This window comes from Chelon labrosus (assembly GCF_963514085.1).
Source record: "Chelon labrosus genome assembly, chromosome: 8".
NCBI lineage: Eukaryota > Metazoa > Chordata > Actinopteri > Mugiliformes > Mugilidae > Chelon > Chelon labrosus.
In genome coordinates, this window is record NC_140358.1 from 9944727 (window position 1) to 9957881 (window position 13155).

At 38.8% G+C, this 13155-nt stretch overlaps 1 protein-coding gene across 1 annotated transcript in view; it reads left to right on the forward strand.

Annotated features, from left to right (window-relative positions):
- The window catches only part of mrpl11 (mitochondrial ribosomal protein L11), a 40064-nt gene that overhangs the window by 5709 nt on the left and 21200 nt on the right, over positions 1-13155 (forward strand). Inside the window, exon 2 of the mRNA XM_084550152.1 lies at positions 7475-7653. Within this exon, the coding sequence (XP_084406278.1) occupies positions 7531-7653 (123 nt within the window). The 5' untranslated portion in view covers positions 7475-7530. The remainder of the gene's footprint in view (positions 1-7474; positions 7654-13155) is intronic.

The window sequence follows — 13155 nt, forward strand, 5'->3', positions numbered from 1 at the left end:
CCCGCCCTGGCTGTGTACCAGCGTACTGAAATGGAGCGCGCCTCAGTCCCCCAGACATTTAGATTGATTGACAGCCATCCAGCCAATCACAGTCATTTGACCAAACCCACTAGTCCCGGCCGCCCGGCAAAGTAAACGCTAACACGGAGCTGCCGACCATTCACTCTCAGCAGCAGACAGCAAACAGAGCAGCGGTATGAAACGGTAATTTAACTAGTTAATAATGTCGAATTTTCTCTGTAAATAACGAAACTATTAAGCAAGCCAGGTGGCAAACAAAGTTAATGCAAAGTTTTGCAAGCATTATTTTTTGTTAGGAATGCCAAAAAGGAAAAGGCAGCAGAAGATTGACTTATTTTTCCACTCAAGTTGTCATGTAATTAGGAGACAGGAGGGAAACAGAAAGCTGTCAATCCATAAATGAACTAATTCAATTTTGTAGTAGTACATATTCTTGCATTAGTGCCATATAGGTGTTCATTTACGTAACTTAAAGGTATTTGTTGGAGCTTAAGACTTTCTTTTCAATGAAGAAAATCCCCTACATCAACTCATCCCTGTTACTGCTCTCAGAAACTAGAAAATAATAGAAATGAAGACAATGAAATGCAATAAAACTATTAAAATCTTATCATCTAATAAGATGAATAAAATAATAATATAGAGTACGGTAAAGCAGATAAAAGAACAACAAAAGAAATTAATGTTTCCTCATCAAAATCAAGTTTACATAAAATATTTCAACACTTCCATGTTCAGGAATATTAACACTGAGTTCTTTATGTAGGATGAGGAAGGGAAGTCCAGGCAATGCAATATTATTTGCATATCCTGATGAAGAAAATCTAGAAAGAGAACAGGGGCCAAAGGCGGTTGCGGTGCTCATGTGCTACCCCTAGAACCCCCCCCACTTTTAAAATTGCTGCTCCACCCCTGCACAGGAGTATGTACTTAGATAGTACTTAGGTAGATTTGGCCATACAGCATTAAATTGTTATGATGGGCACTTAACCCGACACACAGAGTTACACACAGTTTGAGCTGCAAGCTGCCCAGTCTGATCCGACTGCCGCTTAGCAGCTGTTAAAGATCTAGCAAAGACACAAAGAATTACCCAGCGCCCCTCCTGTCACAAACCCGCAGACTTTAGGTCGGCCACATATTTCTTCTTTTAACTTATACATGAAAAACATGGACCTTTGGCAGATTGAGGTCAGTTGATTCTTCTGCAGTATATGTGGAGACTGTTTTGGATTGTAAAACATTCTCTGTGCAGTCCAGATTAATATTGTAGCAGAGATTAAATGTCTGTCTTTACAGTAAGATCATGCAAGGGTCAGATATGAATTTAATACCTTAATCAGAATATTATTTTTAAAATGTACTGTATATCTACATATTGAAATTTTGAAATGTAGAAACTCTTGCAGCTTTCTGCTTATTTTGTCATTTAAAACTAATGAGTTCTGGAGTTACATCAGGCTATTTGGTTCATTTATTTCTGAAATTGCGGAAGTAATGAGTTGTTTATTTCTGCAATGCACAGCTGAGTTAAGAACTCAGACAGATGAGACTTGGAGGTTCAGATCTAGGTTAAACCTGGTTCCCCTTTTCAGTCTTGAGGGATCATTCAGACTCCTCTGGAGTTCTTCGTTTTATTTGACTGGCCTTTAGCACTTGGCATTCAGCAATCAATAGCTCTAGGCCTGGGGTTTGATGGGATGAATACTAATGTAGTGGAACAGCACTGGCATATGACTGGCTCTCTATAACTTTACATCTGACGTTATCTCTTAATCGTATCGAGCCAGTTTTATGTGGCTCCGTGAATGATCACAGCCCAGTACATTTGTTCTGTTTGGTCACTGCATTAGGCTCATCAATTACACTTAAATCTGTAGCTCCTAATTCATAACATGGTGCCATCTAAACAGACCCTGCATCCCAATCCCAGAGTTCCCTGCTGCTGCTGAAGGTCCTTCCTGTGATGTTTATTGTCATTGCTATTAACAGACATTTGTTAGTCTTATATATTCAAGGACGCCAATCATTTATCATGACTCCAATGGTATTCGATATGCAGAAACAGGAAATTGCTATTATAATTTTAATATGCTTGTGCTTTTTTCTGTAAACATCCAGGGACTGCAGCTTGTCTCCAAGGTTTTTCCTGATTATCTTAAATATGTTTGGCAGCAGGCTCTAGTTGTGTTGACAGAGGCTATCTCCGAAGCCACACTCTCGGCTTGTGTTCAAGTGTTCCACTGACTGACTGGGAAGTAACCTCTTGGCTTAATGTCTTTTAAGAAATGTAAAGGTGAACGCTGCCACTAGATGGACCGCTGAACTAAGAGTTGAATGAAACAGATCTATCTAGAAGATAAGAATGAATTTGGTCCATTTCTTTAGATTTTAAAGAATACTAATCATAGCTTCTGTTTGGAGAAGGACTGTGACAGGTTTTATCTGTTTAAAGAGATGGAAACAGGGACATTTCATTTCTGTTAAGACTGAGTGATGAGACCAGAATAAAAATAATTCAGTCCCTATCAGAGTATGACAAAATTAGACCCTCAGGACATGAAATATCAAGTAATGGATCACGCATTTCAGACTTTACCAAGGATAGAAGCTTGCTAAAGTAAATTTAATCTGCTAAGCGAAATCATCCTAATTAGGGTTGGGAATTATCAGCTAAGCTGCAGATACCATGTTATCAGAACGAACAAGGAACAGTAGGAAAAAATAGAACAGGGCGCTGCACCAGTTCAAAAATAAGTAAAATCCTGAGCCGTTCTGCCAACGCTACAATGCTGCTATAAAATGATAATATATATGCTTTTTTAGCAGGTGCAATGCTCAGTTTAAATTAGCGTGTTTGCATGTTAGTATTAGTTAATAAACACTAAATATAGTACAATACAGTCTTTCAGTTTGCTGGTATCCAAAACCCAAGTACTGGAAGTCTTACAGGTTCATTGTGAGCAGAGATGTCTGGAATCTGTTTCATTTGTCATCTAGACATTTCATTCAAAACCAAAAATGTCAACTCCATGGCGGAAAGGACAGGGCGTTGCTGGGTTTGTGAGAGCCCATATGCTAGACATTATATATTTCACAGGATAAGTATAGAGTTTTGGCCTGCTGGTGGAACTGCTTGAGAAATCGAGAGATCAGAAGTCTTTACGATTCATCCTGTGGGCATAATGGATATTTGTAGCAAATGTCATGGTAATCCATCCAATAGTTCTCGAGATATTTCACTCAGATCCAGAAATGCCAACCTCAGGAAAAGTCAGTCGATTGGCAGAATCATTAGGATTCATCATCCGAACACTAGCAGTGAAAAGGCAGTCCACCGGAGAGATGGCACAACAGTGTGAAGCTAAGAATTGAGACCTACAGAAGAGTGAGAGGGCAATAGGTTTACATCATTGACTGTAAAGATGGACAAACACTCTGTGACATCAGCCAGAGGATTCCTGAAGAGTGGTTTTAAAGCTCATGTTTGTGCATAACTCACAGCTAATTCAAAAATTGGCAGAGGCGTGGAGTGTCAGTGGAGCTGAGGCGGACAGATGACACCATGGCTTAACTTTAAGCTTTGATATCATTTAAATAGGTGGGTTAAATAAATGTTCTTGCCCCTCAAAGTTGTTAAGGTGGGGAAATTAGCTATAGAGATTAAAACCATTTTTTGTACCTGGCTGTAAACATGTTTATTTCTGCTGTAGAGTTGGCATTTTTAAAATGGAGGTCTATGGAGACTGACTTGCTTTTGGAGCCAACCTTAAGTGGCCATCTGAAGAAATGCAGTTTTTGGCACTTTCTCGTTGGCATCATTGTTAATTACCCGAAGTTGCCAACTGGGATAAACCTGTTGTTGCACAGGCTTCAGAATAATGGCAGTGGATGGTAATAGTACTTCTAAGTATAGAAACCACGAAAGTAGGATATTCCAACAAAGCTGTAGGTATCTTAGCTTTAGCATTACTAGCAGGTACAAAGTGAAGATTGTTTAAATAAACTCTCAGGTCAGGATGTTTAATATTTAAAATAAATTAGAAAGACGGTGGAGATTAAGGTAAATTTGTATTGCCTCACTTTTATAGCCAGCCTCAGTTGCCCTTTTACATAACTGCCGTTTTCTTCATGCGATGGCTTAAGGTTTTAAGCCCTGGGGGTTGCAGCTTTGTTTACATATTATGTCCCATCGGCCATAATTTGACTTTTGTGACTTGTGTTTTAATATGATGCGGTAACTTTTACTAGTTCCTCATATCACGTAATCTAAAATACTAAGCACTAAAGGCCTTAAGAGTGGTGGATGTCAGATGGCCAGAAGTAATAGTTGCTGAGAATAATAAAGGAGCCACATTATAGCTGCTCTGATGAAGTGAAAAGCCTGTGCTGAAGTACAGTTTTCAGGTTAACACACATTTACACTTCCGCTGAATCTTTGTTAGTGTTTTCCTTTGATATGCTAATAAGGTAAGATTCTTCATTTCATGTAGCAAAGGAGAATCTGTGTTATTGAGCAATATTGACTTCATTTTTTTCTCTTTTTCCAATTTAATTCAGCAGAGATTTGAACACAAGAAGGCAGATAATATGAAACAAAGATTATTGATACTGTGGGGTTCCAGGTACAAAGCTAGAATCCACTGAGAAATTAATTACTTCTCAGATTTTAATTCACCAGACTGCAGCAAAAAGATATGAAAGATGGGAAGAGAAGAAGACATAATTTCCTCCAGGCTGAGCAAGTATCGGTGTCACTCATGTCGAGCGTGGTTTGGTGCTATCAAACCAACCTTAAGGATCATTTTGTCAATTTTTCAAAGAGTTCATTTTATAGAGAATCATTATGTGTCAAATCATTATCCGTGAATAACTGAAGCTGATACTGGTTACGATTTGGCTTGCCTCCTTAATGAAGACTAAAGTGAACCTAATAGCCTAAACAACAAACAGCGGTGGGCCTCACCAATGCAATTAAGATCACATTTTTAATAGCAAACTGATTAATTTCTTCAATCAAAGTCAGTTTTATCCTTGAAATGCAGTCAGTTTTAATCATGTTGAAACACACCACGGAAGCTGACGTTACTGTTCTGAGGCCTAATAATGAAAAGGTGATAAAATGTAACGAGTTTTTACACGGGGAGATTATCTTCACACTACGGTGTGTATAGACCTGCACATTGTCACGACAGGTGGGACTTTTCTCCAGCTTTTCTCAGGAGAGCTCAGTTTTATTGACATGTTTACTTCTGCCAAAGATGTTGTTTCTATCCCTGATTGTTTATCTGACAGGCAGCAGGGGCAACTGAAAAGTCCCAGATTTTCTTGGAAATTGTGGATTTATAGTTTGGATTTTGGTTGTCATAGTCGATTTATTGACCAAAACCCGACAAATCCTAAAGGTATAACTGTAAGGAAACGATGTGAATTGAACTTGTAATGAATAGGAGCGATGTTGTAGTGTTCAGGAGCAATTTGCAGCATTGTCCAAAATGTGCAGCAATTTTTACTCTATTATAGCCCACCTTCCTTTATTAGCTGGTCATTTAAATGCTGGGTTTGTGGCATGTCATTTATCAAGCGTGTTTTAACAAAGTGCTTTCACGCAGTAACTCTGCATGGGCCAGACAAATTGCTGTTTCTGTGTACTCCTTGTTATCGACGTTGTGGCCGTAATTGCCGTTGGAATGTAATGTTCAGTCTAAAGAGCAGCTCAAAATTGTGTCTGTTCCTTTCAAATTACTGCGGCTTTGATTTGATTATTCACAGCAAAACATTAACCCGGCTCTGATTGAGGCTTATTGTACAGCCTTGAACCATGTTTCCTGCTGCTGCACCGTCGGTGCTGCTTTATTCTTTGAATCTAATGTAAATTCAGCTGCGTGAAACCCACTGTGTGTGCAGTTGTGATGCCATATGTAGGTCAATTCTTCTTCAGCTTTCATGGCCCTGTGATGAGTGATTTCATTTTGCGGGGGAACTGCAGTTTTATTATTCATACTCCAACAGAGATTGAAGTTGCGGTGCATTAAAGCATGACGATGTCATTTCCCCATGCGCAGAACTTTTATTCCCTTTGCCCCAAATTGGAATTAAACCCACTTTTTGATGCCTGTCCTAACTGTTTTTCCCTCTCAGTAGCAAAACTAGTTAAGCTTCGTCTCTGTGGATGTACAGTATGTCATTTTATTCTTTCATATTTTTATAGCTCTTGTTTTCACCTTCAAATAGCCATTTTAGTCATTTAGCTTATCTCTCCAGTTAGAGTCTTTCAGTCATTGTTTGACAAGAGAAGCGGCCCTTCTCACTTTAGATTTAATGCATAACGGTCTCTGCATTTCTAACTTGAACACATTAGGTGAGTAGCGTGAAATTGACCTCTGAAAAGTAGCGGGGTATGTGAGTTACATAGTAAATACAGCTATTGAGGGAATCCAAGCTAAATGGACTCTTTCTGCAGAGTGCGTATCACCTTAATGCCCTTACAAATATTGCCTCATGGTGGTTGCACTTTAACGGCCGCTGGATAATCAGCAGTCCAGACAGAATGGCAACTTTGCTTGGGAGTAACTTCTCCCTTTTTGTTGCTTCAAAGCAGCATGGGGTCCCATATATCTTTCTGCTACTGTCTCTCTGTTGATCTAATTGGATACCCTCTGTTGCCTACAATGAATCATTGCTGGAGCTATTCTCTCCCCTCAAGTACTTATTTTTATTGAATGCAGGGTTCCCCTGAATCACAAAGGCTCAACCTTAAAACTTGTATTTGTCCCTTGGCTCCAGTCATTGATCTTTTTTTTTTTTCCACTGCTGTGTCCCGATCACTTTTATTCCAGGGAAGGATTATAGGCCTGCTTTTATGTCCCCAGTCTCCCCAGAGAAAGGCCAGGAGTTCAGGCTGTTCTCCCCACTCCACTAATTGACTCCTAATTTGGTAAATGCATTTTAAGGTGGGATGAAAAAGCTGACCCCTCTTTGCGTTCATACATGGTAGTGACACTTCAACCTTTGTCCATGTATTGATGTTGTTTCCCATCTCTACTCTGCCCTTGACTGTTGGCTCTTCAACAGCACAGATAGTTTATTGGTGACACATTTCATACAGAGGTGAAGCGACAGAGACGTTTTGGCATGCACCGCATGATTTTTCAGAGAGAAGTTTAAATCCTGCCAGTTCTCAGGGTCTTCCAATGTGGCAAGCCTCTCACTCAGCTGCTGATCCACATTGCAACCACCTCCAGGAAAGTGGCTGATGCTGGGCCAATCGAAGGCAAAGATTATTTTAATTACTCCCTCCTCCTGCAGAATGGAAAGGCACTGGTTTTGCCTATGGGTATCCATATCGACTCGAGTGTATGATGTTTTAATGAGCCCGCCGTGAGAATGATTTGTTGCAGTTGTGTATGCTTGCAAGGCTAATTTGTTTGTTTTTTTCTTCTGCGTTTTTCAGTGGATGGATTCTCAGTTGACTCGGAGACAGATTTAAGGCTTTCCAGAAATACCAGGATGTCAAAGATCTCTAAGGCAGCGAAGGCTGTGAAGAAATTGGATACTGGCAGCGTAATCCGGGCTATAGTGAGGTCAGGACAAGCTGCCCCTGGACCCCCACTAGGCCCCGTCTTGGGACAGGTAAAATTACTGACGATTCCACTTCATGTCCAATCTGTTCGCTCTGAGTAATCCCTAGTATTTACTTAATTGCGGAAGCAGGGCTTCATTTCATCAACTGACCATCTGCACAGAGCTCTTATTAAGCGCGAGACAAACTGATCCACCCATCACATATCAGCCTCTCTCCCCATAGTCATCTCACCATAGATCCGCACCACATCCGTCTCCTCTCGTAGTCCTATTCATATTCCCATTCTTATTCTAGTCGCACAGCTCCATTGTGCAGGTGGATGCCACACACCGTCTCCGTCTGCAACTATTTTCTCACAGTTTCCAGGCTAAAGACACTAACACCTCCATCCACAGCAGCTGTCCATATACATTAGCCTCACTCTTTACAAGCCAGCTGATGAAATGTGGTTGAACTTGTGAAGGTTTTGTCTTAAATTCTTGTATACCTCTTTCTGCTTCAATTGCTCCAGAGAGACAGCTGAGCTTGTCTTGTTTTTTATATTGCTCTGAGATGCACCACGACAACTTTTTCGTCACAGATGCCAATTCCAAGTTAAAAAATAAATAAATACTGGCTGGTACTATAATAAAGTAAGCCGCCAGTCCTCAAGCAGTGAACAAAGTGGGGTGAATAAGAGTAGCAGAGGCTGAATTATTTTTTTTGTTGTAAATAAAGTCATCCCTCTGTAGCTCAGCTGATTCTCTGCTCATTAACCTTGCTTTGCTTCTGAACACAGAGTATTGCTTTAAGTCTTTCTTGTAACTTTTATATTTTATTTCACACCATAAAGACACAATCTGCTGCAGCTTTAATGGTGATTAAAGTTGGATTGTTCTCTGCAGGACTGTGTGAAAGCACTTCTATGGCTTGTTGTGTACATACAAATTATCCTGTTAACCGCTTTAATGGACAGCACTCATCAGCCCTGCATGCTGTTGCACACTAGGAAACAAGATCAATTCTCACGGTTAATCCATCTTTAGTGCTTAATGACGACACACAGACAGAATAATGAAAAAGTGAGCAACGCTGACAGAAAAGAGAACAACACAGGATTGATAATATAAAAATAATGCAAATATTCAGACATCAGAAAGAAGTCAAATAGTGGGAAAATATATTTATCTGAATTTGACAGTAACAGTTGCATAATTACTTTAGGCTTTATTATAAATATCTGGTTATCATATGTACTTAATGTCAAATCAACACTTACTGAATTATTTTTCACAGACTCTAAATAATTCATTGTTACAAGCCAAAAGTAATGAATTTACACTCATTATTTTCTCTTTTCATTATGTAATATTTTGGTACAGAAAATGGTACAAGATATCCATCACATTTTCTTTCTACCAACCAAGCCAATTGACCACCCACTAGAATAAGATTTACAACTAAAAGAAGGTGATTTTAACAATTTATGGTCATCACATCTGGTGTGCTATGTCTCATTTTGTTGACAGTAGATTCATAATAGAATTTCTGCTACTTCCCTTTTGACAATGAACGCTTAAGTTATTTTCCCAGTAAATTTTGCTTTACTGTACGTCTCTTCAAAACCGGCCTCAGCCATTACTCTTCCTCACTTCTGTACTTGGAGTCTCTTTCCTAGCAAATGCTGCATCATTCATAAAGGTAGTTGTCTGTGTTGAGGCTTTGCAGTTGACACTTCCTCCCCTAAACCCAGTGAGTGAGTTGTCACTCAGTTATTCAGTGTTAGAAATCAGAGATCTTTCACATGATAGAAATGAAATGGTTGTGTTTATGCAGGTCTGCTTTACAGCTGCCATTTTAAAAAATGGATCGCATGACAACGTGGAATAGAAAATAACTGCTTTCATGTGGTTGTTTTGAGCTGCTGCAGGGAGCTGATTTCAGAAAAAGAATTTAAAATGACAACACTACCTTCTCAGACTGATACAGTTGGTGACTAGTTGGGGAGCAAATTAGAGCATTTGGCAGCCAAAGGGTCAGAATGAGTAGTGGACAGTCGACAGTTGAACAGAAACACAACTCAAAATCAATGCTACATATTCAATTCAATTCAATTTTATTTATATAGCGTCAATAACAATACAAATCGTCTCAAGACGCTTTACAAAAACCCGGCCTGAAAGGCTAATTTCCATATCCATATTTGCTGGATAAATGAGCAACAGTTTACTAAGAAGTTTATCCCCTAAACATAAAAGTTGATTGCACACCATTGCTGGTTCGTCTGCTGCCTCCAAGTGACCAAAAAATCAATGTATGTTTCAGAAAGTTTTCCTGTGACTTTACTTTTAGGGGAAATATACAGTGGCTTGTGCAGAAATTATTTCCCCAGCAGACTCTTTTATCTAACAATAAAGTGTTGAATCTATGATTCAATTTCATCCCGCTTCTTTTATTCCTGCTCAAATATGCAGCAGCCAGAATTTAACTGCTGCCAAGAGAAGAGAACGTAATAACCCACTTTTACCATCTTTGCACTGTTTATCAGTTAGATGTATAATTGATTTTAAGATTTGTACTTATCACATTTAAGGCGCGTCTAAATCTTCCCTCCCCTTTCAGCTACAGCGGAGACCCCTGAGTTCCCTCTGAGCCAAATCACAGAATTAAGCAACTTACTCCGGTTGTCACTGAACTCTAAAAGGTCAATGATTGTTTCAGTTTGGCACGTTTGTAGATTATACCTGATTTTAAAATTGTTATGTTCTTATCATTAAGGGACAAAAGTGTCCTCCTAAAAAAATCCACAAAAATAGCATATGTTAATATTTTTTTCTACTTTTTTTTTCATAAATCTTTTAATCAACTTCAGTCCTAATCATGAATACCAAAAGTTTGATTAATTTCTGACTTGTAACCCTTTATAAGCCAGTGTTTGTAATAATAATAAGTCAATACTTTAAATGCAAAGTAGATTTTTTTTCTTGCGATTATTAGAGCCTTGGATATGTCAGTGATTAGTAGCAACATTAATTTTTATTAATTTATTTATTAATTTTTTTGTAGTGTCAGATTTTAAAAAAAAAAGCAACTCCCATTAAAACCCATTGAAACTGCAATTGCCAGCTGCACTTTGGCTCACATTCATTCTGGTTCACTACGTCTTTCAAGTAACAGGATAAAAAAAATATATAGTTGAAACACATGCACACATGTGTAGTGTATACGTGTGTGCACAGGAACTACAGCAGAGGGATGTGTGCACTTTGCAAATATACTTTCCACACTTGCAGCAGGTATTGGTAGCCTCCCACTGACCAGTGCAGTACATGCACAGTCAACTTTTGTGGGATTTGGAGGTCCCTAAGTAACCACTAATACAGGCACTGTGATCCTGCCGCTCTGGCTTGGTGCGCAGGACAGTCACTGTTGTCGTTGCATTTACAGAGTGATCGATGCCATTCCCAGCTCCTCCAGGAAAATTTGGCGCTTGTACAGTTTGCCCTGGTTCCATGTTGGATGCACAGCCATCCACAACACAAAGGAGTTGATAGCAAAGACAATCAGGATGTTGTAAAACAAAATCAGTGGCCAACAGCAGATCTTTCAGTGGCAGCTGTAGGCACCTACACACTGCAAAAAACTAAAAGAAGAAATTCATGAATGAAATAGGCTATTCTTCCTCATCACACCTAAATATATAATTTATTATTTAAATAAATGCAAGAAAAACTGAATAATAAATGCACTAAATGTATCTCAGACAAGAACATAAATCCAGTAATAATAAAGTGTGTGCGTACCTTATCCAGACAGACAGATCCCCACTGACTTTGCCGGATTATTTTGGGCTTGTGGTAGGCCTCATCACTAATGGCCGGCTCCTTGTGTTCAGTGCTGAGCAGCAGCATGTTCTTGCCGCACTTTGGGATGCAGGAGACGGCTGTGTGGGTCTTGGCAAAGTAGAAGAGGGAGGAGTGGATGGTTACAGGCTGTGTTTACTTGTTGCCCTGCTGTGGTTTGTAGCTCCCAAGTTTGTTATGATGCAGAGGTGATGTTATAGTGTTCATAGTGATCTCTGTATTGACCTGTGTGTGTGTGTAATTGAGGGTTTTTCAACTATAGTTTTTCAATCCTGCTACTTGAAAGACAGAGTTAATTAGAGTGAATGTGGAAAAAAGCCAAAGTGCAGCTTGCAATTGCAGTTTCAATGGATTTTAATGAGGTTTAAAGGGAGTTGTTTTTGTAAATCTGAACTAAAATCCATCAGAATCAACGTTGCTACTAATCATTGACATATCCAAGGCTCTAATAATCCCCTCAAGAAAATTCACTTTGCATTTAGATTGTTGAAAATAAGGACACTTTTGTCCCTTAGTGGTAACAACACAACAATTTAGGTTACACAGTGTAAAAATGGAGTATTGTGGGATTTGAGTTTGAAATATTAAAATTTGCAAAAAAATACACACTTTTGCCAAATTCAACTGGGAAAGGGCACTTTTGTCCTTTGAGCAGTTGTACACTTTAATCTTTGGTAGCACCAACATTTTTTATTTTTTTTTTAAATGAAATCCATACAAACTGCTCGTTGCAGCTGTTAAAGCAGCCACTTTCTAGTTTGTGTGCTCCCTTGAGGTATCACTAATTCACACCTACAGAGGGCAGAATTTCGATAGCAGACAACCAATAGGCAAAACTCAATTTTATTCATTTTTGAACAACAGGTTTCTCACACCATACACACCTGTCACGCCACCATGAGTGACGATACCTCAGCATCAGTGGGACTGTGTGATATTTCTCTGTGTTCTTCCCTCAAAAAACATTGTTTCCTTTCCCAAACAGGCACTGGTAGCAATGTGATCATTTTGAAGAAATGAAGTGACATCTCAAGCAAACACACAACCTAAGAATAGTGGCTGCTTTACCAGTTGCAACAAGCAACACAAGTGTGAATTTCATTTTTGAACATGCCTTGCTGTGGCGTGTCAAAATATTCAGTTTTTGCAAGAAGCTTTTTCAATAATGCATGCAAGACAGCACTAAAATTATCTTTAGATTATTATGGGGTTGGCGTTGGAGTTGTACACCTTTCCTTAAACCCACTTGGTTTTAAGTTCATAATATGTGAAACTTTCCTTTTGGCATCCACATTTCAGGTTTTTGAGTTCATGATTTCAGCTTATGGTTTCGTTTATGCCTGCACATATCAATATTGTGAGTGATAATTTGATCATTTAGATTATAAAGCATTAGAAAGTAGTGACACAAAGCCACTCATGATTTCCCAGAACCCAAGGCAATGTGTTTAAATTGGATTTTTGTCAGACTAATAGTCCAAAGAATATTTCATTTCAGTGGTGGAAAGAAGCCGAGCAAATGTATTCACATGCTATAGTTAAGAGGTACTTTTGAGAAATTCTACCCCATTTCAGAGGTGGAAATGAAACTTTTTACTCCTGCACAGTTTTGACAGCTTTAATTACTTTGCAGAATCTGAGATTAATACAGGATATAGTTAAGAAATACTGTACATTATCATTATTCATTATTAAAAAGTTAAATCT